Source organism: Oryctolagus cuniculus, chromosome 4 (genome assembly GCF_964237555.1).
Source record: "Oryctolagus cuniculus chromosome 4, mOryCun1.1, whole genome shotgun sequence".
In the NCBI taxonomy this organism is placed as follows: domain Eukaryota; kingdom Metazoa; phylum Chordata; class Mammalia; order Lagomorpha; family Leporidae; genus Oryctolagus; species Oryctolagus cuniculus.
In genome coordinates this window covers 174,411,586-174,437,216 of record NC_091435.1, presented here as the reverse complement: position 1 = coordinate 174,437,216, position 25,631 = coordinate 174,411,586, and the positions used below count along the sequence as shown (strand labels likewise).

Below are 25,631 nucleotides of genomic sequence, written 5' to 3'. Positions count from 1 at the left end.
TAGGTTGTACACTTAGGTCTTTGACCCACTTTGAGTTGATTTTTGCATATGATGTGAGGCGAGAGGTGAGCTTCAGTCTGCGTGTGGATTCATCCGTTTTCCCAGCTCCGCTTGTTGGAAGACTGTCTCCGCCTCATTGAAGGCTCTTGCTGTTCTTGTCAGAAGTCGCCTGATGAGTGATTGTTTCTCACTTTTCTGCTCCATTGATCTACACACCTGTCCTTACGCCAGCACCGTACTCTTGGATTCTTGTGGATTTGTACCACTTCTTTTTAAAGATTTATTTATTTATTTGAAAGTCAAAGTTACACAGAGAAGGAGCAGCAGAGAGAGAGAGAGAAAGAGAGATGTGTCCCATCCGCTGGTTCACTCCCCAGTTGACTGCAATGGCCGGAGCTGTGCCGATCCGAAGCCAGGAGCCAGGAGCTTCCTCCAGGTCTCCCACGTGGCTGCAGGGCCCCAAGGACTTGGCCGTCTTCTGCTGCTTTCCCAGGCCACAGCAGAGCGGGATGGGAAGTGGTGCAGCCGGGACTCAAACTGGTGCCCGTATGGGATGCCAGCGCTGCAGGCAGTGGCTTTACCCAGGATACCACAGTGCTGGCCCCTGTACTACGTTTTAAAGTTCCAGTCCTCCAGCTGTGTTCTTTTCAAGATTGTTGTAACTGTTTGGGTCCTTTGACATTCCATTTAGATTTTAGGATAAGCTTTTCTGTTGCTATTAAAAATGTCACTGGGGTTTCGGTACAGTTTGCTTGGAATCTGTAGACTGCTTTGGACGGTATTGACATTGTAATGATGTTGTCTTCGAATCTGTAAATATAGTGTATATTTGTATTTGTTTTTGTCATCTTTAATTTCTTTCATGAATATTTTGTAGTTTTCAGTGTACAAGTACTTTAGTTAATTCCTGAATTTTTTATTGTTTTTGATGTTAACATAAGTGGAATTGTTTTTCTAAATCCTTTTCAGGTTCTTCATTGTTAATGTAAAGAAATGCAAGTGTTTTTTTTTTTTTTTTTTTTTAAAGATTTTTTTTTATCTGAAAGTTAGAGTTACATGAGAAGGAGAGGCAGAGAGAAAGGTGGGGGGGGAGGTCTTTCTTCCATTGGTTAACTCCCCAGTTGGCGGCAACAGCCGGAGCTGCACTGATCGGAATCCAGGATCCAGGAACCAGGAGCCAGCAGCTTCCTCAGGGTCTCCCACGTGGGTGCAGGGGCCCAAGGACTTGGGCCATCCTCCACTGCTTTCCCAGGCCACAGCAGAGAGCTGCATTGGGAGTAGAGCAGCGATGACTTGAACCGGCACCCACATGGGATGCTGGCACTGCAGGCGGTGGCTTTACCCACTGTGCCATAGTGCCGGCCCCACAAGTGACTTTTGTGTTAACTTTCTATCCTGCTTTTTGATGAATATATTTGTTTTCATAGTTTTTTTTTTTTTAGAGGTTCATTTGAAATGCAGAGTGACAGATTAGAATAAAAGCTTTCAGTATTTCACCACTAAGTATAATGTTTGCTGTGAGATTTTCTTATATGCCTTTTATTAAGTTGAGGTAGTTACTTTATATTCTTAGTTTGTGGAGTGATTTTTTTTTAAATCATGAAAGGGTTCTGGAAGTAGAGGTCAGACTGTGAGACAGGACTCCATCCCAGGAGGGTCAGTGTGGGCTGTGGCTGTCCCAAGGATCTGCTTAGCTCCACTGAGCCCCAAAAGCCACCCCAGCATAACAGCGCCGAAGGACACACACCACCACATCCTGCTGCACACACGTGAGCTCCTGGCCTCGTGTCTCTGCACCAGGCTGTCATGCTGCCCAGAAGCTCAGAGAGGGAAGACTTAGGGTGCACAGGGGAGTCAAGAGTGTCACCCGCTGCAGAGCACAGCAAGATCGTGGACCTGCGGTCTGCGGCTTTGTTTACCAGGACTTCTTTGTGATTTTTGTTTTTAAAGATTTATTCATTGATTTGAAAGGCAGAATTAGAGGGAGGGGCAGAGAGCGCGAGAGCGCGAATTATCTTCCGGTTACTGGCTCACTCAGCAAACGTTGCGCTGGCCAGGGCTGGCCCAGGCTGTGGCCAGGAGTTAAGGTGCAGGGCCCGAGGACTTGGGCCATCTTCCGCTGCCTTCCCAGGCCACAGCAGGGAGCTGGATCGGAAGTGGAGCAGCCAGGACTGAAACCGGCGCCCCTGTGGGATGCCCGTGTGATGGATGGCAGCTTAACCTGCTGTACCGCAGCGCCGGCCCGGTGATTTCTGTTAGGGGTCCTGAATAATAGGAAAAGAAGACCATCTCACAGACGCGGAGTGAAAACAGGGCCCTGACAGGCACGATCGGCGGGCTCGTGCTCCTAGTCTTGCTCTGGTTTTAGTGTGTTTTTAGGTGATTTGGTAGAATAGGAATTTATTGAGGATACAAAGAAAGAATCCAACTCAAGGACATTAGCAGTGTTGATACAGTGGGCCCCTACAGCTAGTGGGGGGGCGGTGCTTTGGCAGTAGCCGGTAAAGCTGGCACCTACAGTGCTGGCGTCCCATATGGGCTGCTCCACTTCTGATCCCGCTCTCTGCTGTGGCCTGGGAAGGCAGTAGAAGATGGCCCAAGTCCTTGGGCCCCTGCACCCATGTGGGACACCCGGAGGAAGTGCCTGGCTCCTGACTTCGGGTCGGCGCAGCTCCAGCCATTGCAGCTAATTGGGGAATGAACAAGCAGGTGGAAGACTTCTATCTCTCTCTCTCTGCCTCTCCTTCTCTCTGTGTAACTCTGACTTTCAAATAAATAAATCTTAAAAAAAAAAAAAAAAGGTGGTCTGGGACGCCAGTTATCTGTAATATTTTATTTATATAGGAAGACACATAAATAACTCTGGATTTAAATGACTCACCTAGATGTGAACTTTTAGAAAATCGGATCTGCTTGTCTGTGGTGGTGATCGCCTGTTTTGAAAACTCTTGTCCACAGTTGTTAATTAAACTTTATTGAGTCGCTGGAACTTTATACTGTATTGTAAATTCTTACAGGTTTTAATGCTGACGCTGCAGAATGATCCTCCGTCTTTGGAAACTGGTGTTCAAGATAAAGAAATGCTGAAAAAATATGGAAAATCATTTAGAAAAATGATTTCATTGTGCCTTCAAAAAGATCCGGAAAAGAGGTAAAGTATGAGATAAACTTGACTTTGTTTTGTGTCTGACATGGTGAGCCAGTGGGGGAAGTCCAAGAATCACATGCTGGTAAGCATGGAGAATTTTTGGTGCTTATTCAGAAGAAATGAGTACAGACTTCAAAAAAGAAAGCGTGCAGAAGCCCCTGCCCAGGCCAGGCTGGGGATGAGTGGACGGTTGCTGTCTTCTTAGTGCACAGTATGTCCTGACAGGACAGCTGTCTCCTGGCTAATTTCTTATGATTATTAAATTTGTACTGTGAATTCTGTCCAGCTGGATTGATAGACTAGTAGAGAGGTTTCTTTCCAATTTGCATGTAAAATGCATGAACAAATAGATCTAAATGTTAACATTTACAGTGTTAATAGCAAAAGAAATACATATAGCAAACTTACATTCAGTGTCTAGCAGTTGTACATATTTTCATGTTAGGAAGCTGTTTTAGTAGGAAGACCAAAACTTGAAATAACTTATTTGTCAATACTAGACAGATTGAATGGCAAGGGAGCAAATGAGTAAGAAGAATATCAAAGTGTGTAACTTTATGAATTAAGCAGTCACAGAACGCTGGAGATCAGCGACTTTTGTCTTTGAGGTCACACACATCCTAGTCACGACTTGGAACTTGAATGCCACATCCTGGTTCCTGCGTTAGGACTCTTCCCATCTTAACTTCTGGGTTCACACACACGGTCCCCCCCTGTCTGCGGGTTCTGCATCCACCACTCTGCTAGCTGCAGGTCGAAAGTGTTTTTTTCTAACACTGTGTTTGAATTGAACATGCGCAGACTTTTTTCCTGTCCAGACTGTGCAGTCTAACAAGTCTCTGTGCGTCATCACATTGTGCTCATGCCGCGAGTCATGTAACGATGATGTCACGTGCAGGGTGGGCCTGCTGCCGTGTAGAAGGCACCTGAGCATCTGCAGATTGTGGTGCCCACAGGGTGTCCTGGCCCCAGCCCCCCGGGACACCGAGGGACGACCTTGTATTGCACGTAGGTGCCCACAGGGTGTCCTGGCCCCAGTCCCCCGGGACACCGAGGGACAACCTTGTATTGCATGTAGGTACCCACAGGGTGTCCTGGCCCAGCCCCCCAGGACACCGAGGGACAACCTTGTATTGCACGTAGGTACCCACAGGGTGTCCTGGCCCAGCCCCCCGGGACACCGAGCGACAACCTTGTATTGCACGTGGGTGCCCACAGGGTGTCCTGGCCCAGCCCCCCGGGACACCGAGGGACAACCTTGTATTGCACGTGGGTGCCCACAGGGTGTCCTGGCCCAGCCCCCCGGGACACCGAGGGACAACCTTGTATTGCACGTGGGTGCCCACAGGGTGTCCTGGCCCAGCCCCCCGGGACACCGAGGGACAACCTTGTATTGCACGTGGGTGCCCACAGGGTGTCCTGGCCCAGCCCCCCGGGACACCCAGCGACAACCTTGTATTACATGTAGGTACCAGCACTAACAGTTTTTGTTTTTTAAGGTTTAGTTATTTATTTATTTGAAGGCAGAGAGAGGGAGGGAGGGAGAGAGGAAGAAAGGTCTTCCACCTGCTGGGTCACTCCCCAGATGGCCACAGCAGCCAGAACTTAGCACTAACAGTTCTTTAATGGTCAGCAACGTGAGAGATTTTCACTGCCCGGAATGGGTTCAGTCCTAAGGCTTTGCTTGGTCATGTCTATAGAGTGTGTGTGTGTGTGTGTGTGTATAAAATGGGGGTTCAGAATTTACTCTTAGAAGTTTTGGAAGGCATAAGAACAACAGGTAAAGAATTGTATTTGTGTTTTTAGATTTATTTATTTATTTACTTGATGGAGTTAGGAGAGAGGGAGAGACAGAGATGGAGAGAGATCGTCCCTCTGCTGGTTTACCTCCCAGATGGCCACAACCACCCGGGCTGGGCCAGGATGAAGTCAGAAAGCCGGGAGCCTTTTCTGGATCTCCCATAAGGGTAACAGGAATCCACGCACGGGCTGTCTTTGCTGCTTTCCAGGCCGCAGCAGGAAGTTGGATCATAAGTAGAGCAACTGGGACTCAGACCGGCGCCCATATGGGATGCGGGCATTGCAGTCAAGGGTTTTACCTGCTACACCACAGCACTGGCCCCTGTTTTTAGTTTTTTCGCCCTCTCTTTCTGAGTAAATGGTTGAAAAAATAGGGAACACTTTGGCTTTTGGCAAGTTGGTTGACTAAAAGAACAAAATTCTCTTGATACAAATCCCTTGAAATGCCAGATAAAAATCTAACTTAAGATCTTTGGATGCCAGAAATAAAGAGGGAGCCATGAGTTAGAGAAGAAATTTCATGAACTAATGCAGGAGCCACCCTCAGTAGTAACCTACTGGGTCGGATTTCTTTTTTGTTTTTAATTGTAATGTTTTTATTTTTAAGACATTAGGCAGAGAGAGAGCAGGGTTCTAGTCGCTGAGTTGCTCCCAGATGCCCAGAGCACTAGGGCAGGTTCCCGTGGAGCAGTGAAGCCGGCGCCGGGAGTGCAGCTGCGGCCCCACGGGTGAGGAGCCAGATCACCAGAGCGTGGTGGCTGCTCTCTGCAGACTGCACTGGTGGGAGCCCAGGTGCTCTGGTGTGAGCTGCAGGGTTACCCACCAGGCCAGACTCCCACCCCTGCCTGGGTAGGATTCACCCTTCGATGTGGTGACAGATTGAGGTTTGGGGCCCACCCAGTGAGGGGCGTGGACTGGGAGCCTGCTGAGAGCTCCACCCTCAGCTATCTGCATTCTCAGTGAAAGCGGAGACCAGAGTAACAGCTGGCCGTCGGCACCAAGAGAAAGCGGAACCTTGTGAATAATCGAGGCCTTCGCCCTGGCGGTCTGCAGCTTCGGTCTAAATCTCTGACCCTGGCATCCGGAACCCACACAGTTAGAAAGGCGCAGACTTAATGCCAAGCCAGCGTTCTGCTTGCCAGAAGCAGTCACAGGGCTACACTGAGGCCGTCAGACTCCAGGTGCCCGTGATTCGTGCACAAGCCCGCGGAGGAGTAGGGCACTGTCCAGAATCATAAATGAGTTAGTGTAGCAGGCATAAGCAGGGTTAATGCTCCAAGAAAATGTGGCAAATGCAGTAAGACTGCAAGATAAATATATTTAAGAAGAAGAAACCAGAAGTGTAGGCAAAGACTTTGACTACGACCAAAGCAATTAGCACTATGAGAGATGAAAAATGTAGTAATGAAAGTTTAAAGCTTAGTGGGTTTCCTTGAGTGTGGGCCGGGCTTAGCGATGGCGTCCGATGAGGAAGGGGAACCCGGCAGGTCCTCAAGGTTATGTCACCATTGGTGAGGCAGGGTGTGGTGCAGGCGTGCCGAGGCCGCGGCGTCTGGGCGGTACTCCCCAGACGCCCTGAGTTAGTTGGTGAGAAACCAGCAGCCAAACCACACTGCGGACTGTGCTGTGGGACACCCCACCAAGATTTAGAAGCCTCCAGGAGAGGAGAGGGTCAGACGCTGTCCCGGATTGGAGGAGATGTGCAAGTGCACGGAGGAGAGCCCCCGCGTTAGGACTGGAACAGAAAAGCCGGAGAAAACTGAGTGCAAGCAGACTTGAGGACGATGAGGAGAAATTCAGGTACAGGGTGGCTTTTCCATGAATGTTCCGAAGGCACTTCCTGAAGTCTGTAGTTCAGGTAATAGTCAGCCATGTTAATGTTCCAGTTAAGTTCTTGGTAATTGTCCCAAGATTATGTAAATTGATAACATCAATGGAAGCTGGGAAAGAGAACCTTGGGACTTTATACTCTCTCTGCAACTCTTCTTTAAGCCTAAAATCACTTAAGAATAAAAAGTGTCTCTAAAAGAGAAAAGAGGGCCGGTGTGTGGCACAGCAGGTGAAGGCAGCATCTGGGACACCCACATCCCATGTAGGAGTGCTGAGTCAGTGCCGGCTGCTGCTGGCAGTCCAGCTCTCTGCCTGCGTGCCCTGGAGGCAGCAGCTGATGATGGCCGCAGGACAGACGAGGATGGAGCTCCTGGCTCCTTTTCCCAGCCTGGCTCAGTCCCGGCTGATGTTGGCATTTGGAAGCGAACTAGGCGATGGAAGATCTCTTTCTTTTCCGTCTCTCTCTCTGTGGGCTCTGCCTTTCAAATAAATAAATTAAGTCTTAAAAAAATAAACCAGGAAGATACAGAAAATTCCAGTTTATAAACTGAAGTTAAACTTGATTTGAAACACTTCTGAGTTAAAAACTCTGAGCTAGACAAACAGGAGGTCCAGTAGAACAAAGAGAATTCTCTGTGACTCGTCCAGGACCAGGTGCTGCTGCGCACAGTCTGCATCATTCCGTTTCCCTTACAGAGTAGCCCTGTGGGGGCTGACCCTGCTAGCTGTCTCACAAGTGATGGCAGAGTCCCGCACGGCGAGCAGTGCAGTCAGAGATCCAGCCCGGGCGGCTCCCTGCAGGGCCCGCTCTCAGTCACACGGCGGGTGCTGAGAAGCAGCAAGGGATGGAGATGCGGAAGGGAGGCTGACACGGGAGGACAGCCTGACCGATTGAGTGTCTGCGTGTGTGTTCACACCCTTGTATATACAGACACACGTGTGCCTATCTATCTATCTAGATATACCAAGAGAGGCTAGAGAGAGTTGGAGAAGCCAGAGTCTAAACAAATGGCTGAGAATTTTCCAGAATTGGTGAGGCCAGCATGTAGTTAAATATTGCAAAGAGAAAATAACTGTAGCCCACAATTCTCCCTCTAATCAAACTGTCGTTCAAAGGTGAGCATGACGTCAAGATACTGTCCGACTAAAGATGGAGTTTTCATTCCCAGTGTCGCTTAACTCTTACCAAGTTGTGTTTTTAGAAAAAGGGAAATCGACCGAGGAAGGAGGAATGAAAGGTGAAAGCTGTGCTGAGCAGCTCAGCGTTGGGCTTATTTTTGAACATTTGCTTATTTACATGAGGTGGAGCAACAGAGAGACAGAGAGAGCAAGAGACAGAACGAGATCTTCTGTCTGCCCGTTCACTGTCAAATAGCTGCAGCAGCCAGGTGTCGGCTCGGCCAAAGCCAGGAGCCAGGAACTCCATCCGGGTCTCCCGTGTGTGTGGCTGAGGCCCGAGCACTTGGTCCATCTGTCGCTGCTTTCCCAGGCGCATTAGCAGGGAGGCAGCTCAGAGCCGGGGCTCGGGCTGGTGCTGCCGTACGGGATGCTGGCATTGCAGGCGACAGCTGCCCCACTGCACCACAGCGCAGCCCCAGGACCCTTCTTTAATTGGGGTGGAGTACAGCCTGCTCACTGGGGTCTTTAGCTCTCCCAGTCTTCCAGGGCACGCAGTGTTTAAGAACGACTGTTTCCAAGGGCTTGGCCAGTAACACTGTGCCTGCTTAGCAAAATTGTGATTTGTTCAGGATTCCATGGTAGGTCCAGTCTGTAAAATGGAAATTCAGTATTCTGAATGGCACTGTTTAAAAAGCTTGTTTAACAGACAGGGGTGCATTTAATCAGAACAAATAGAGACCACGCAGAGTTAAGTTAAAAACAGTTGTGGTGGGGCCGGCGCTGTGGCATAGCGGATAAAGCTTCCACCTTCAGTGCCAGCATCCCATATGGGCGTCTTTTCAAACCCCGGCTGCTCCACTTCCAATCCAGCTCTCTGCTATGGCCTGGGAAAGCAGTAGAGGATGGCCCAAGTCCTTGGGCCCCTGCACCCGTGTGGGAGACCTGGAAGAAGCTCCTGGCTCCGGATTGGCTCAGCTCCAGCCATCGCAGCCAATTGGGGAGTGAACCAGTGGAAGGAAGACCTCTTTCTCTTCTCTCTCTCTCTCTCTCTCTCTCTCTCTCTCTCTCTCTCTGCCTCTCAGTAACTCTGCCTTTCAAATAAATACATAAGTCTTAAAAAAAAAGTTGTGAAATGTGTGGAATATACTTTAGTTTCAAGATCTCCAATTCCTTTAAAAAAAAAAAAAAGATTAGTTTATTTGAGAGGCAGGTCAGAGAGAGGGACAGACACAGAAGTCTTCCATCCTCTGGTTCACTCTCCAAATGGCCACAATGGCTGGGGCTGGGCCAGGATGAAGCCAGAAGCTGAAACTCCTTCCGGTTTCCCATGGAGGTGGCAGGCACCCTAGTACTTGGGCATCTGCTAGTGCCTTCCCGGTTGCGTTAGCAGGGAGCTGGATCAGAAGAGAAGAGCTGGGACTCGAACCCGTGCCCACAGCGCCGGCCCAGGACCCGTGATGATGGAGCGTCTGTGTTTGAGGAGTGCAGTCTCAGTGTCGTAGAGCGAGTGTACAATACATTGTGCTGTGTCACGGGTTAAGCAGAGTAGACTATAATGAGTTTTACTTTGCTGCTCAGGGAATCATTTTCTCACAGATGGAAACCCACGGTACACTTGAACTAGCTATAAAATTTTTCTTTTCTGGTTTTAGACCAACAGCAGCAGAACTGTTAAGGCACAAATTTTTCCAGAAAGCAAAGGTAAGGACTGCAGCTTTCAGTGTCCCGTGTTCACGTGGTGCTGCCACGCCTCTGTGTTCAGGCGCCGCCGCCTGTGTCTGCGCACCGTGTGGAAGCTGTGTTTCTTCCGACGACCGTGTTGGGAAGGATGATGGTAGACAGATAATCACAAGGACGCTATGAGTACAGTCCTTGGTAAATGAAGGTACTTGCTTTGCAATTTAGTGAATATATTGCTAAATACAAATTCAGTAGCAAGCTAAGCCTACCAAAATAACAGTGAATGTTAAATTTTGCTGTTAGAAATGTAAGCCGTGGATAACAGAGAGCTACCCGTGTTTCGACCGTTACTACTGAGTTAGTGACTACTTCACTTCCCAGAGAGATGGGTAGTGGGATGTTGCAGTGGTGGGAAATGTGGGCGTGGGGGCCTGGAGACCACGTCTCAGCGGCCAGAGCCGTGGGGTGAGGGCCTCGTGGGCGTGGGGGCCTGGAGACCACGTCTCAGTGGCCAGAGCTGTGGGGTGAGGTGCCTCGTGGGCGTGGGGGCCTGGAGACCACGTCTCAGCGGCCAGAGCCGTGGGGTGAGGTGCCTCGTGGGCGTGGGGGCCTGGAGACCACGTCTCAGCGGCCAGAGCCGTGGGGTGAGGTGCCTCGTGGGCATGGGGGCCTGGAGACCACGTCTCAGCGGCCAGAGCCGTGGGGTGAGGTGCCTCGTGGGCGTGGGGGCCTGGAGACCACGTCTCAGCGGCCAGAGCCGTGGGGTGAGGGCCTCTGGAGCCCCGGGGCCACGTGGTGGAAGGCTGCTCGCGCTTCTCGTGAGATAGCTACTGTCTCCGGGTAATTGATGTGACCGTTTCTGCCAGCGTTTCCGGTTCCGTGAAAACTTCTTGTAAGGAAATACTTGTTTTTCCTGCCCAGAATAAAGAATTTCTTCAAGAAAAAATATTGCAGAGAGCACCTACCATTTCTGAAAGATCTAAAAAGGTAAATGAAGATTTCACTCATTTTTCTTGGGAAGTTGCTGGAGGAATTTCCTTTCTTTCACGTTTGAACGTACATGCTAAGTGGTACTGTGTAATGGTAAATGAAAGTCACTCCTCTCAGTTCCTTCTGCAGCATCAGCAAATGGCATTGGTCTGTGCTGTGCGTGGTTGTCACTGTGCGGTCCAGTAGAGCGGGAGAGCAGTTAGTGAATTAACTCGAAGCCTGTGTAATGACTGCTTCCAGAGTTCCAGTTTTGCATAATTTTTTTATAGATTTGTTTATTCATTGGAAGGAGAGAGAGAGAGAGGTCTTCCATGCTGACTCACTCGCCAGGTGGCTGCACTGGCCAGGGCTGGGCCAGGCCCGAGCCAGGAGCCAGGAGCTTCGTCCAGGTCTCCCACGTGGGTGGCAGGGGCCCAAGTCCTTGGGTCTTCGTCTGCTGCTTTCTCAGGCCGTCGGCAGGGAACTGGGTCAGAAGTGGACCAGCGCTCGTAGGGGGTGCTGGCGTTGGCAGGCGGTGGCTCTGCCCGTTATGCCACAGTGCTGGCCCTGATTTTACTTATTTCTTATAGTTTTAGATGTAACTCACTGTACCTGCTTCCAGCACCAAGTTTTTTAGCTTCTAATCAGACCCAAAGAACCTTGCTTACACATGTAATTTCTAGGAAGGTTGTTCATAACATGACTGATGCAGTAAGATCCCAGTTTGGACAAAGTCTGTGGGTTTTCCCTCCCATATTAATTCTATGAACCTGGGAAGCAGGTGTGTGTGTGCAGTGTGGTGTGTGCTCCCCCGTCCACCTCTTCTCTGCTCCAAGCAGACCTAGCCAGTGTGAAGGAGCGAGGCCGGTCTGGGCTTGTGCTGATGATGGACTGGAAGGACTGGTGAAGGCCTGGGCCTTATGTGCATGCGTGCGTGTGCCTGAGTGTGTGTGTGTGTGAGTGTGTGTGTGTGTGTGTGATATGGCCTGGGCCTCGTGTGTATGTGTGTGTGAGTGAGATACGGCCTGGGCCTCTGTGTGTGTGTGTGTGTGTGTGAGTGAGTGAGATACGGCCTGGGCCTCGTGTGTGTGTGTGTGTGTGTGTGTGTGAGTGTGTGAGTGAGATACGGCCTGGGCCTCATGTGTGTGCGTGTGTGTGAGTGAGATACGGCCTGGGCCTCATGTGTGTGTGTGAGTGTGAGAGATACGGCCTGGGCCTCATGTGTGTGTGTGTATGTGTGTCTGTGTGTGTGTGTGTGTGATGCATGCGATGCGGTGGAGGCCCGTCGGGGAGTAGTGGTTCATTCCCTCCCGTGGATCTGCTGCTTGTGGGTTCTGACACTGCTCAGAGTTTTGCTGATGAGGAAGCGGAAGGGGGTGCTGCACACTTGGAAGTGCGAGTCTCCCTGAGCACGGGCGGCAGTTGTCTCCGCTGTGGCGGCAGGCGCTCCGCAGGGCGGGAGACTCAGACCTGGCGTCGGGCCTCGCCTTCCTGGTGGAGCGCTGGTGACGGGCAGCGGCAGTTGCTGTCGTCGCTCTCTTTTCCTGAATGTAAGGGCACACCGCTTACCTCCTGCAAAAATGCTGCCCTGCTCCAGCGTCCTTTCGCTTGCCCTACATTTTCCTGGGTGCTGCTTCGTTTACTGAGCGTTTTTGCTCAGTGGTACACGTCGGAGTCACCTGTGGGCTTAGAAAACAGACAGCACCACCCCCAGCTAGTTACAGCCTCGGGGAAGTGGCCTGGCCAGTTGCCCGCCTGGTCAGCACTCGCTAAGCTGACACACTTGGCCCGTCCCTCGGCGCCCTTTCAGCTCTGCGCCGCGCTGGCGCGTCCTCCCCATAGCAGCCTCCCGTCTCTGCCCTTAGCCTGCGCAGAGCAGCGTGCACGCCTGGCGTCTGCCGTGTGTTCGCTGCTGTTAGAGCTGCCGCAGCTTCGGGGGCCGGAAGTGCCCTAACGCGCAGGGGTGCTCTGTGTGTGATGTGTGCTCTGTGTGTGATGTGTGCTCTGTGTGTGATGTGTGCTCTGTGCGTGATGCGTGCTCTGTGCGTGCTGTGTGCTCTGTGCATGATGTGTGCTGTGTGTGATGCGTGCTCTGTGTGTGATGCGTGCTCTGTGTGTGATGCGTGCTCTGTGCGTGATGCGTGCTCTGTGTGTGATGTGTGCTCTGTGCGTGATGTGTGCTCTGTGCGTGATGTGTGCTCTGTGTGTGATGTGTGCTCTGTGTGTGTGGTGTGTGCTCTGTGTGTGGTGCGTGCTCTGTGTGTGGTGTGCTCTGTGTGTGATGTGTGCTCTGTGTGCGTAGTGTGCTCTGTGTGTGATGTGTGCTGTGTGTGATGTGTGCTCTGTGTGTGATGTGTGCTCTGTGTGTGATGTGTGCTCTGTGTGCGTAGTGTGCTCTGTGTGTGATGTGTGCTGTGTGTGATGTGTGCTCTGTGCGTGATGCGTGCTCTGTGCGTGTTGCGTGCTCTGTGTGTGATGTGTGCTGTGTGTGGTGTGTGCTCTGTGTGCTCTGTACGTGGTGTGTGCTGTGTGTGTGGTGTGTGCTGTGTGTGGTGCGTGCTCTGTGGTGTGCTCTGTGTGTGATGTGTGCTCTGTGTATGGTGCGTGCTCTGTGTGTGATGTGTGCTGTGTGTGGTGTGTGCTCTGTGTGTGGTGTGTGCTCTGTGTGTGATGTGTGCTCTGTGCGTGGTGTGTGCTCTGTGTGATGTGTGCTCTGTGTGTGATGTGCTGTGTGTGTGGTGTGTGCTGTGTGTGGTGCGTGCTCTGTGTGTGGTGTGCTCTGTGTGTGATGTGTGCTCTGTGTGCGTAGTGTGCTCTGTGTGTGATGTGTGCTCTGTGTGATGTGTGCTCTGTGTGTGTGATGTGTGCTCTGTGTGCGTAGTGTGCTCTGTGTGTGATGTGTGCTGTGTGTGATGTGTGCTCTGTGTGTGATGTGTGCTCTGTGTGTGTGGTGTGTGCTCTGTGTGTGATGTGTGCTCTGTGTGTGATGTGTGCTCTGTGTGTGTGGTGTGTGCTCTGTGTGTGATGTGTGCTCTGTGTGATGTGTGCTCTGTGTGTGATGTGCTGTGTGTGTGGTGTGTGCTGTGTGTGGTGCGTGCTCTGTGTGGTGTGTGCTGTGTGTGGTGCGTGCTCTGTGTGTGGTGTGCTCTGTGTGTGATGTGTGCTCTGTGTGCGTAGTGTGCTCTGTGTGTGATGTGTGCTGTGTGTGATGTGTGCTCTGTGCGTGATGCGTGCTCTGTGCGTGTTGCGTGCTCTGTGTGTGATGTGTGCTGTGTGTGGTGTGTGCTCTGTGTGCTCTGTACGTGGTGTGTGCTGTGTGTGTGATGTGTGCTCTGTGTGTGTGGTGTGTGCTCTGTGTGTGATGTGTGCTCTGTGTGATGTGTGCTCTGTGTGTGATGTGTGCTCTGTGTGATGTGTGCTCTGTGTGTGATGTGTGCTCTGTGTGTGTGGTGTGTGCTCTGTGTGTGATGTGTGCTCTGTGTGCGTAGTGTGCTCTGTGTGTGATGTGTGCTCTGTGTGATGTGTGCTCTGTGTGTGTGATGTGTGCTCTGTGTGTGTAGTGTGCTCTGTGTGTGATGTGTGCTGTGTGTGATGTGTGCTCTGTGCGTGATGCGTGCTCTGTGCGTGTTGCGTGCTCTGTGTGTGATGTGTGCTGTGTGTGGTGTGTGCTCTGTGTGCTCTGTACGTGGTGTGTGCTGTGTGTGTGGTGTGTGCTGTGTGTGGTGCGTGCTCTGTGTGTGGTGTGCTCTGTGTGTGATGTGTGCTGTGTGTGGTGTGTGCTCTGTGTGCTCTGTACGTGGTGTGTGCTGTGTGTGATGTGTGCTGTGTGTGTGCTGTGTGTGATGTGTGCTCTGTGTGATGTGTGCTCTGTGTGTGATGTGTGCTCTGTGTGATGTGTGCTCTGTGTGTGATGTGTGCTCTGTGTGTGTGGTGTGTGCTCTGTGTGTGATGTGTGCTCTGTGTGATGTGTGCTCTGTGTGTGATGTGTGCTCTGTGTGATGTGTGCTCTGTGTGTGATGTGTGCTCTGTGTGTGTGGTGTGTGCTCTGTGTGTGATGTGTGCTCTGTGTGTGATGTGTGCTCTGTGTGATGTGTGCTCTGTGTGTGTGATGTGTGCTCTGTGTGCGTAGTGTGCTCTGTGTGTGATGTGTGCTGTGTGTGATGTGTGCTCTGTGCGTGATGCGTGCTCTGTGCGTGTTGCGTGCTCTGTGTGTGATGTGTGCTGTGTGTGGTGTGTGCTCTGTGTGCTCTGTACGTGGTGTGTGCTGTGTGTGTGGTGTGTGCTGTGTGTGGTGCGTGCTCTGTGTGTGGTGTGCTCTGTGTGTGATGTGTGCTCTGTGTATGGTGCGTGCTCTGTGTGTGATGTGTGCTGTGTGTGGTGTGTGCTCTGTGTGTGGTGTGTGCTCTGTGTGTGTGATGTGTGCTCTGTGTGCGTAGTGTGCTCTGTGTGATGTGTGCTCTGTGTGTGGTGTGTGCTCTGTGTGTGATGTGTGCTCTGTGTGCGTAGTGTGCTCTGTGTGATGTGTGCTCTGTGTGTGATGTGTGCTCTGTGTGTGATGTGTGCTCTGTGTGTGATGTGTGCTCTGTGTGTGGTGTGTGCTCTGTGTGTGGTGTGTGCTCTGTGCGTGGTGTGTGCTCTGTGTGATGTGTGCTCTGTGTGTGGTGTGTGCTCTGTGTGTGATGTGTGCTCTGTGTGCGTAGTGTGCTCTGTGTGATGTGTGCTCTGTGTGTGATGTGTGCTCTGTGTGTGATGTGTGCTCTGTGTGTGGTGTGTGCTCTGTGTGTGGTGTGTGCTCTGTGCGTGGTGTGTGCTCTGTGTGATGTGTGCTCTGTGTGTGATGTGTGCTGTGTGTGATGTGTGCTCTGTGCGTGATGCGTGCTCTGTGCGTGTTGCGTGCTCTGTGTGTGATGTGTGCTGTGTGTGGTGTGTGCTCTGTGTGCTCTGTACGTGGTGTGTGCTGTGTGTGTGGTGTGTGCTGTGTGTGGTGCGTGCTCTGTGTGTGGTGTGCTCTGTGTGTGATGTGTGCTCTGTGTATGGTGCGTGCTCTGTGTGTGATGTGTGCTGTGTGTGGTGTGTGCTCTGTGTGTGGTGTGTGCTCTGTGTGTGTGATGTGTGCTCTGTGTGCGTAGTGTGCTCTGTGTGATGTGTGCTCTGTGTGTGGTGTGTGCTCTGTGTGTGATGTGTGCTCTGTGTGTGGTGTGTGCTCTGTGTGATGTGTGCTCTGTGTGTGATGTGTGCTCTGTGTGTGATGTGTGCTCTGTGTGTGATGTGTGCTCTGTGTGTGGTGTGTGCTCTGTGTGTGGTGTGTGCTCTGTGCGTGGTGTGTGCTCTGTGTGATGTGTGCTCTGTGTGTGGTGTGTGCTCTGTGTGTGATGTGTGCTCTGTGTGTGGTGTGTGCTCTGTGTGTGGTGTGTGCTCTGTGTGTGATGTGTGCTCTGTGTGATGTGTGCTCTGTGTGTGGTGTGTGCTCTGTGTGATGTGTGCTCTGTGTGATGTGTGCTCTGTGTGTGATGCGTGCTCTGTGTGTGATGTGTGCTCTGTGTGATGTGTGCTCTGTGTGTGATGTGTGCTCTGTGTGTGATGTGTGCTCTGTGTGATGTGTGCTCTGTGTGTGATGTGTGCTCTGTGTGATGTGTGCTCTGTGTGTGATGTGTGCTCTGTGTGTGTGGTGTGTGCTCTGTGTGTGGTGTGTGCTGTGTGTGATGTGTGCTGTGTGTGTGCTGTGTGTGATGTGTGCTCTGTGTGATGTGTGCTCTGTGTGTGATGTGTGCTCTGTGTGATGTGTGCTCTGTGTGTGATGTGTGCTCTGTGTGTGTGGTGTGTGCTCTGTGTGTGATGTGTGCTCTGTGTGCTCTGTGTGTGGTGTGTGCTCTGTGCGTGGTGTGTGCGCGTGTGGAGCTGTTGGCCTGCAGCTGCAGCAGTGCCGACTGGGGGCGCGCTGAGCTGGTGTCTGCCGTGTGGCCGGCTGCGCAGAGTGAGCCTCAGAAGGCAGCGCCGCGTACTCCTGCCTACTCCCAGCCTTCTGCACTTACTCGGAGAGTGTCCGCGAGAGTCATAAACCCCACAGGTCAGGAACGGTGAGGCGGCGCGAACGCTGGAACTAACGTTCCAGTCTGAAAGGCGGTAGATTAGTGATCAGTGACTTGGGAAGCCAGAGGAAGGCGCTTGCTAAGCGAGTACTAACGGTGAACAGCAACACAGGAGGGTGCTTCAAAAAACGCAGGGAGAAAGCTGCCGCCTACGTGCCGACATCCCAGCCAGTTCGAGACCCGGCTGTTCCACTTCTGATCCAGCTCTCTGATGTGGCCTGGGAAAGCAGAGGATGATGGCCCAAGTCCTTGGGCCCCTGCACCCATGTGGGAGACCTGGAGGAAGCTCCTGGCTCCTGGCTTGGGTCAGCACAGCTCTGCCGTTGTGGCCATTTGGGGAGTGAACCAGCGGATGGAAGATCTCTCTCTCTCTCTCTCTCTCTCTCATTCTCTCTCTCTTTCTGTGTGTGTAACTCTGACTTTCAAATAAGTAAATAAATCTTTAAAAAAATTATTTTTGGTGCAGCGAATCGAACGCTTTGTAGCCCCTCCTCCTCCTGTGGAATTTAGTCCTGTATCTGTGGTTTTAGGGATCCGTGGTGGCCTTGTCACTACCCTTTGTGATAAGGGTGACCTGTGTAGAGGAGTAAATCTTTGGGACATTAGAGATAGCCAAAGCCTTTTAGCTGGGACTCCAAAAATACTGTCAGTAAAAGGAAAATAGAATGACTTCAACAAAATAAAAAAAATTTTATGGTTGAAATGACACCATCAAGAAGGTGAAAAGACAATGTTTGCAAATCATGTATCTGATAAGGGACTTGTATCTAGAATATACCTATAAAAACTGGAATTAAGGGCCTGGCGCTATGGCATAGTGGGTAAAGCCACTGCCCACAGTGCCAGCATCCCGTATGGGTGCCAGTTTGAGACGTGGCTGCTCCACTTCTGATCCAGCTCTCTGCTGTGGCCTGGGAAAGCAGAGGATGATGGCCCAAGTCCTTGGGCCCCTGCACCCACGTGGGAGACCTGGAAGAAGCTCCTGGCTCCTGGCTTCAGATCGGCACAGCTCCAGCTGTTGTGGCCATCTGGGGAGTGAACCAGCGGATGGAAGACCTCTCTCTCTGCCTCTTCTTCTCTCTCTATGTAACTCTGACTTTCAAGTAAAATAAATAAATCTTAAAAAAAAAAACTGTAAATAAATGAAGAGACCAAAAAATGGGCAAAGGGTCCAAATATAGATCTCTGAAAAGCAGACAGATGGCCAATAAACACACACACACACACACACACACACACACGATGCTCAGACCGTTAGCGATCAGAGAAATGCAAATCGGGTTCAGTGCGTCGCCACTGAGAATGGAGTGCTTGGGCGTGGACTGTGGGAGAGCACGTAGGAAGTGTGGAGTCCGTTGTAGGAAGTGTGGAGTCCACCGTTACCGACAGCAGAGGATGGAGCTTGTGAAGAAAGCGAGGGAGGCTTGTGAGATGCGGACTCGTGGGAGGTGATTGCCTCCTCCAGGGCTGCATGGCCGAGGGGGAGTGCCGTGAGCGAGCGTTCCGCTTGGTGCTAACCACGTCTCCTCCTGACGAGCAGGTCCGGAGAGTGCCGGGTTCCAGTGGCCGCCTTCACAAGACGGAGGACGGAGGCTGGGAGTGGAGCGACGACGAGTTCGATGAAGAAAGCGAGGAAGGGAAGGCAGCGATCTCCCAGCTCAGGGTGAGTCCCGTCCGTCCTGCCGAGCGCCGTCCTGCAGCCTTCGTCCAGCTTAGCTCACTAAATACGCGGAGGACGGGGCGGGGGCGGGCCTTGTGGCCAGCGATGAGCTGCCCCTTGGAGCACCCACATCCTGTATCAGAGTGCCTGTTACAGTCCCAGTTACTCTGCTTCTGATGCAGCTTCCTGCCAGTGCACCCTGGAGGGCAGCAGGCTATGGCTTGCGTGCTCGGGGCCCTGCCAACGCTGGGAGACCCGGATGGAGGTCTGGGCTCAGGGTTTTGTCCTGGCCCAGCCCTAGCTGTTGAAGGCGTTTGGGGAGTGAACGAGCAGATTGGAGGTATTTCTTTCCCTCTCTCTCACTCTATTTTGTACTGCCTCACTTTCATTCTACCTCAGGTAATGAAAGTAAAATTTCAAAAAGAATACAAGTCGGGGTGGGCATTCGGGGTATTAGGATGCCTGTTAAGACCCATGTCCCATATCAGAGTACCTGGCTTTTTTTTTTTTTTTTTTTAAAGATGTATTTATTTACTTGAAAGAGTTACACAGTGAGAGAAAGAAAGGCAGAGAGAGAGAGGGAGGGAGGGAAGGAGGGAGGAGAGAGAGGTCTTCCATCTGCTGGATCACTCCCCAGTTGGCTGCAACGGCCGGAGCACTGCCAATCTGAAGGCAGGAGGCAGGAGCCAGGAGCTTCCTCCAGGTCTCCCACATGTGTACAGGGGCCCAAATACTTGGGCCATCCTCCCCTGCCCTCCCAGGCCACAGCAGAGAGCTGGTTCAGAAGTGGAGCAGCCGAGACTTGAACCGGCGCCCACATGGGATGCTGGTGCCGCAGACTGGGGCTTTAACCCACTGCCCCACAGCGCCGGCCCCTGGCTCCAGCTTTAGCTAATGCAGAGGCTGGGAGGCAGCAGTGAGGCTCAGTGGTTGGGTCCCTGTGCCCATGCAGGACACCTGGGCTGAGTTCCTGGCCCTGCTTCCTCCTGGCCCCGCTGTGGAGGTTGTGTGCATTTGGCAGTGAACCAGCAGGTTGGAGCTGTCTGCCTCTCCGGGGAAAAACAAAAACCCAACAAGCAATGCTGTTGTCACTTCACGGACAGAATTTCCTTGAACAACTTGTTATTATATGGGGTCCATTTGATTCTGCATGGAGTATTGAACTGGCACATCTGGATATGAAATTAGGGTGTATAAAATCATACAAGTCCAGAGGTGGAACGTAGTATGTGAAATGAAAAACATACCAGCTAGACACTGAAGAGGGAAAGACAGGCGACCCTGAAGGCTTAGCGGTAAAAGCTTTGTCCCTGAAGTCAGTGACCCTTCCGCCTGAAGGGCGGTGTTCTTGTCCACTGCTGTGTCTGGGTATCTGGGGTGTGTGTGTGTGTGTGTGTGTGTGCGCTAGGAGTAGTGTATACAGCCGGCTTCCTTTTGTTTGTTGTCTCACTTTTGCCTGACGTTAATGATTCAAGTTGACCGTCGGACTGCTTCTCAAGAATAGAGTGTGTGTAGGAGAGGAGTGTTGGCTCTGGCCTGTCTTCGTAGGACAGTGGGCGCAGTGTTTATCTCTGCCTGCTGTTTGTATGTGCTCGTACTTTGGCTGTTTGGATCCACACGGAGTGTTTATGTGTCGTGTTTATCCGTAAGGTCTTCGCGTCTAATCATTTTTCAGAGCCACATTTGTAAAGGCTTTGCCAGTGAAAAATTGGCAAAAATGTATTAAGCTTCAGCCTGGAAAAGCTCTTCAGAAAATAACAGTGTAATTATTTATTTATATAACATGGTGAGTTTGAGGACTGTCATCCTGTCTCGCTCTCCGTGGGGCTCTGAGTCACATCGCTCTCCTGTAGTGTTGCGTGCAGCCACCAGGGGGAGCCAGAGCTGCACGGACGTTGCGGTGCTGCCTCCAGCGAGGGGGAGCAGCTGCTGGAGCGGAGGCTGGAGGTTGTAGCTTCCCGTGTCTGCTCTGTGATTCGATAGTTCCGAGCAGCCGTCATTGCTTTTTCTTAACACCATATAAACGGTGTAGAGAATTACTCACTTTGTCCACAGAATAAGTGGCTTTTTTGGGAAGATTTTGGGGCTGGCGCTGTGGCGCGGCGGGTAAAGCCCCAGCCTGCAGAGCCGACATCCCATGTGGGCGCTGGTTCAAGTCCTGGCTGCTCCACTTCCGTCCAGCTCCCTGCTGTGGCCTGGGAAGCAGTGGAGGATGGCCCGAGTGCTTGGGCCCTGTGCCCATGTGGGAGACCCGGAGGCTCCTGGCTCCTGGCCTCGGATGGGCGCAGCTCTGGCCGTTGCGGTTGTCTGGGAGTGAACCAGCAGATGGAAGACCTCTCTCTCTGGCTCTACCTCTCTGTAACTCTGTCTTTCAAATAAATAAAAATAACTCTAAAAAAGATTTTTGTGTATTTATTTGAAAGGCAGAGTGACAGGTGACAGAGGGAGAGACAGACAGCGATCACCCCTCTGCTGGTTCGCTCCCCAGATGGCTACAACAGCTGGGGCTAGGCATGCCGAAGCCTGCAGCTGGGAGCTCCCCAGGCCTCCCGCCTGCTGGCAGGGTCCCCGGCCGTCTGCTGCTGCTCTCCTAGGCACATTAGCAGGGAGCTGGGTCTGAAGGGGCACGGCTGGGACTCGAGCCAGCACTCGGATGTGGGGTATTGAGGCGGCAGCCGCTTAACCTGCTGTAGCACGCACCAGCTCCCGAGTAAGTACCCTGAAGGGATGTGCAAAGAGAGGACCAGCGCAGGTGGCCTGTGAGTGCAGTGTCTGGCTGCTGCCCTCAGGGGGCTTGGGAAGAGTGCCCGGGGAACAGGGGGCCCAGGGAGCTCTGGGTCTCCTTTGGCCAGGGCTGTTTCGGTAGCTGTGTGTCCGCAGCAGTTCTGCACCCCCACAGGTGTGTGCCGAGCCAGTGACTAATGTCTCCATGTTGTGGGAGCCAGGATTCTCAGAGCAGAGCAAGAGACGCAAGTGTGGGATGGGCCCACGTGAGGAGGAATCCCGGGAGGCGAGCCTGGCTCAGGTGTCGCTGTGAATCCAGCCTTCCTGAAGTGCGTGTGCGTGTACCCTCCCACGTGTTTCCTCAACACCGGGGCCGCATCTTGTGCCCGTGTTACAGTCTCCAGCACCACCTCCCACTAAAAGGGACCAGAGTTCCTTTGAGAAATGGCTGGTTCTGGGCCTGGACAGGGGAGACTGTAAGATGAAAGGATGCCATCTCTTGCTAGCTTTTGCCACCAAAAGCCTCACGGTGACATCAGAGCCAGCATGAAGGACTTCCCGCTGTGGAGTTCCCACTGGCCAATCTGGGACAGTTTTACCACCAAAAAGTGAGTTGTAAGTCACTTACGAGAGCCAGGGCCGACATCTGTGGTGGTGAAGATGCCGGTGAACACCCTCGGTGTTCCGTGGTGGGGTGCCGGGTTGGGTGTGTGGCCCTGGCCCCCAGTCCCCGCTTCCTGCAGGTGCAGACCCTGCCTGGGAAACAGCAGGCATCCCCGCCACCGAGGTGGGAGATGTGGGAGACGTGGGACACCCAGGAGACGTGGGAGACGTGGGAGACCCGGGAGACGTGGGAGACCCGGGAGACGTGGGAGACCTGGGGGACGTGGGAGACGTGGGAGACCTGGGAGACGTGGGAGACCTGGGAGACCCGGGAGACGTGGGAGACCCGGGAGACGTGGGAGACGTGGGAGACCTGGGGGACGTGGGAGACGTGGGAGACCCAGAAGATGTGGGAGACCCAGGAGACCTGGGAGACCCGGGAGACGTGGGAGACCCGGGAGACGTGGGAGACCCGGGAGACCTGGGAGACGTGGGAGACCCGGGAGACGTAGGAGACCCGGGAGACGTGGGAGACCCGGGAGACGTGGGAGACCCGGGAGACGTGGGAGACGTGGGAGACCTGGGGGACGTGGGAGACGTGGGAGACCCAGAAGATGTGGGAGACCCAGGAGACCTGGGAGACCCGGGAGACGTGGGAGACCCAGAAGACGTGGGAGACCCGGGAGACGTGGGAGACCTGGGAGATGTGGGAGACCTGGGAGACGTGGGAGACCCAGAAGACGTGGGAGACCCGGGAGACGTGGGAGACCTGGGAGATGTGGGAGACCCGGGAGACGTGGGAGACCCAGAAGACGTGGGAGACCTGGGAGACCCGGGAGACGTGGGAGACCCGGGAGACGTGGGAGACCTGGGGGACGTGGGAGACGTGGGAGACGTGGGAGACCCAGAAGATGAGGGAGACCCAGGAGACGTGGGAGACCCGGGAGACGTGGGAGACCCGGGAGACGTGGGAGACCCAGGAGACGTGGGAGACCCGGGAGACGTGGGAGACCCGGGAGACGTGGGAGACCCGGGAGACGTGGGAGACCTGGGAGACGTGGGAGACCCGGGAGACGTGGGAGACCTGGGAGATGTGGGAGACCCGGGAGACGTGGGAGACCTGGGAGACGTGGGAGATGTGGGAGACCCAGAAGACGTGGGAGACCCGGGAGACGTGGGAGACCTGGGAGACGTGGGAGACCTGGGAGACGTGGGAGACCTGGGAGACCTGGGAAACCCGGGAGACTTGGGATGGAGGTCTTGGCTCCGACTTTGGCTCAGCCCCAAGCTGTTCAGGGGTATTTGGAGAGTGAACCAGCAGAAGGGAGTTAGTTTCTCTGATAAATACATTTTTTAAATAGGAATCTCTGCATCTCTACCAATTATATATATATTGGTGTGTGTGTATATAGAGAGAGATAGATGAATTGCAGAGAGGGATGGTTCTTCATCAGACCGCCCAGTGCTGATGGTCAATGTGGAAGCGCGTTGAAGAGGGAGATGTGGTCACTTTGCACCGTCATCTAGAGATCGGGTCAGGAGTGAACCCTCCGGGGCACTAAGCACAGGGCAGTCAGGATGAGCAGGATGCCCCCACAGACTGCCGTCCATTTCAAGGGAAAATGGTTACTAACTACTGGAGCCTTCAGGAAACTGCTTGACCAAATGATTAGGATTAACCTCATCAGTGAGGGGCAGATGGCTCTTCGGTGTCCTGAGAAGGACACGGTACTCTGAAGCCTCCTCCCTGGCATCTGTGCACACGCGAGAGCAACTGCAAATGGGCGGAGGGAGAATTCCTCAGAGATGCACCCCTGGGCCCTGGCCTGCACCCCGTGCTGGAGGGAGAAGTCCAGGACGCCAGGGTCGGCGGCACTGGATGTGAGGGTGTGAGCGTGGTGTTAGTCTGCTGCAGGTGCTAACTGCAGTGGGCTCCTGTTGGAGCTGGGTGGGGTCCTGTTGGGACTGCAGCGGGGTCCTGTTGCAGCTGGGTGGGCTCCTGTTGGAGCTGGGTGGGGTCCTGTCGGGACTGCAGAGGGCTCCTGTTGGGACTGCAGCGGGCTCCTGTTGGAGCTGGGTGGGCTCCTGTTGGAGCTGGGTGGGCTCCTGTTGCAGCTGGGTGGGCTCCTGTTGGAGCTGGGTGGGGTCCTGTTGCAGCTGGGTGGGCTCCTGTTGGGACTGCAGTGGGCTCCTGTTGGAGCTGGGTGGGGTCCTGTCGAGACTGCAGTGGGCTCCTGTTGCAGCTGGGTGGGCTCCTGTTGCAGCTGGGTGGGCTCCTGTTGCAGCTGGGTGGGCTCCTGTTGGAGCTGGGTGGGGTCCTGTTGCAGCTGGGTGGGCTCCTGTTGGAGCTGGGTGGGGTCCTGTTGGAGCTGGGTGGGCTCCTGTCGGGACTGCAGTGGGCTCCTGTTGGAGCTGGGTGGGGTCCTGTGAGGAACTGCCGCTGTTCTAGGAAGCACACACTCTGAGTGGTAAGCAGTCCTCACAGGCCCAGCCTGTTCCCAAGTGACTAAGTACGTACATTTAGCAAGAAAGAGAAATGAGCACCCAAATGATTGATGAAACCGACGAGGAACAAAGTTAATGACAGTGAGTCTGGGTGAAGGGCGCAATGATGGGTGAGTCTGGGTGAAGGGCGCAATGATGGGTGAGTCTGGGTGAAGGGCGCAATGATGGGTGAGTCTGGGTGAAGGGTGCGCTGGTGTCTTTGGGGTTTTGTTGTAGCACTTTTCTGTGAATTTGAAACCATTTCCAGATACAAAGTGTTTTAAAAATGGTTTTGGATTGGCCACTTACTGTGATACCTCTCCTGTGACCTGAACCTGGGTTCTCCTTACTGGAGAACTAAGAAAGCCTACAGTGGCCCACAGTGTCGAGAGAATTAACTATAAGATGGCTGCTCAGAGTTTTTTGGTGAAACTGCAGTGTGCCTACCCAGAGTTCCTACTATTAAAATTTACCAAATAAACATAGTGCAGATTCCATGTAACAGACGTGGAGTGACCATTTCCACATAGATGTCGGCTTGCACGAGGTACCGAGACTTGAGTTTGTATTCGCATATCCGTTTATTTCTTCCAGCCATTCTTTGTTTTGGATAGCTCACATTTATGTACCAGATCCCCAGAGATCTAGCACCAAGAGTAAGGTGGTAAACTCTTGAAATGCAAATTTCAGGTCAGTGTGGTTCAGCTCTGTCCCTCATGTTCTCCTCTAGAGCCCATAATCAGGGTGACTCATGTGGTGGGTGGCTGGCTTAGGTAAGCTGCTGCTAGGGTGCCTGTGACCCACGTCAGACTGCTGGCTTTGACGCCAGGCTGCCCCTGCCTGCTGATGGGAAGAGACCCTGGGAGGCAGCGGCGAAGGCGCGGTGGTCTGGTTCCTGCCATGAGCGTGGGAGAGCTGCACGGAGTCCCCAGCCCGCAGCTTCGGCTAGCCCTGTCTTGGCGTTTGGAGTAAATCAGCCAGTGGAATCAATTCAGTTTCTCAATTAGTCTCTCTCTCTCTCTTTCTCTCTTCGCCTCTCTGCTTCCCAAATAAATAAATAAGAACTTTTTTAAAAAGAACTACTCTGCTTTGGGAACATGTTGGGTAATTAGCTTGAAAGGTTAGGTTTCGGGGCTGGTGCTGTGGCGCAGCAGGTTAATAAAGCCTTGGCCTGAAGCGCCGGCATCCCATATGGGCACTGGTTCTAGTCCCAGCTGCTCCTCTTCCAATCCAGCTCTCTGCTGTGGCCTGGGAAAGCAGTGGAGGATGGCCCAAGTTCCTTGGGTCCCTGCGCCCAGGTGGGAGACCCGGAGGAGGCTCCTGGCTTCAGATTGGTGCAGCTTGCAGCCATCTGGGGAGTGAACCAGTTCATGGAAGACCTCTGTCTCTTGTCTCTACCTCTCTCTGTAACTCTGTCTTTCAAATAAATAAAACAAATCTTTTAAAAAAGAAAGGTTAGGTTTCGTCTGGGATGTTATGCACATATGTTCATGAATAGAAAGAATTTCACTGTGAAGAACGTGAC

The 25,631-nt window shown here is 52.9% G+C and overlaps 1 protein-coding gene across 6 annotated transcripts in view; it reads left to right on the top strand.

The window, feature by feature from the left end:
* The window catches only part of OXSR1 (oxidative stress responsive kinase 1), a 108,125-nt gene that overhangs the window by 70,104 nt on the left and 12,390 nt on the right, over window positions 1-25,631 (top strand). For 5 of the 6 annotated variants that reach the window (XM_070073033.1, XM_070073029.1, XM_070073030.1 and 2 more), the window contains 4 exons: window positions 3,018-3,151; window positions 9,550-9,598; window positions 10,499-10,564; window positions 18,176-18,298. In XM_070073033.1, coding sequence (XP_069929134.1) covers window positions 3,018-3,151; window positions 9,550-9,598; window positions 10,499-10,564; window positions 18,176-18,298 — 372 coding nt within the window. Of the gene's footprint in view, window positions 1-3,017; window positions 3,152-9,549; window positions 9,599-10,498; window positions 10,565-18,175; window positions 18,299-18,477; window positions 21,698-25,631 lie in introns of those variants that run through there. The other variant, XM_070073032.1, reaches the window with a different exon arrangement.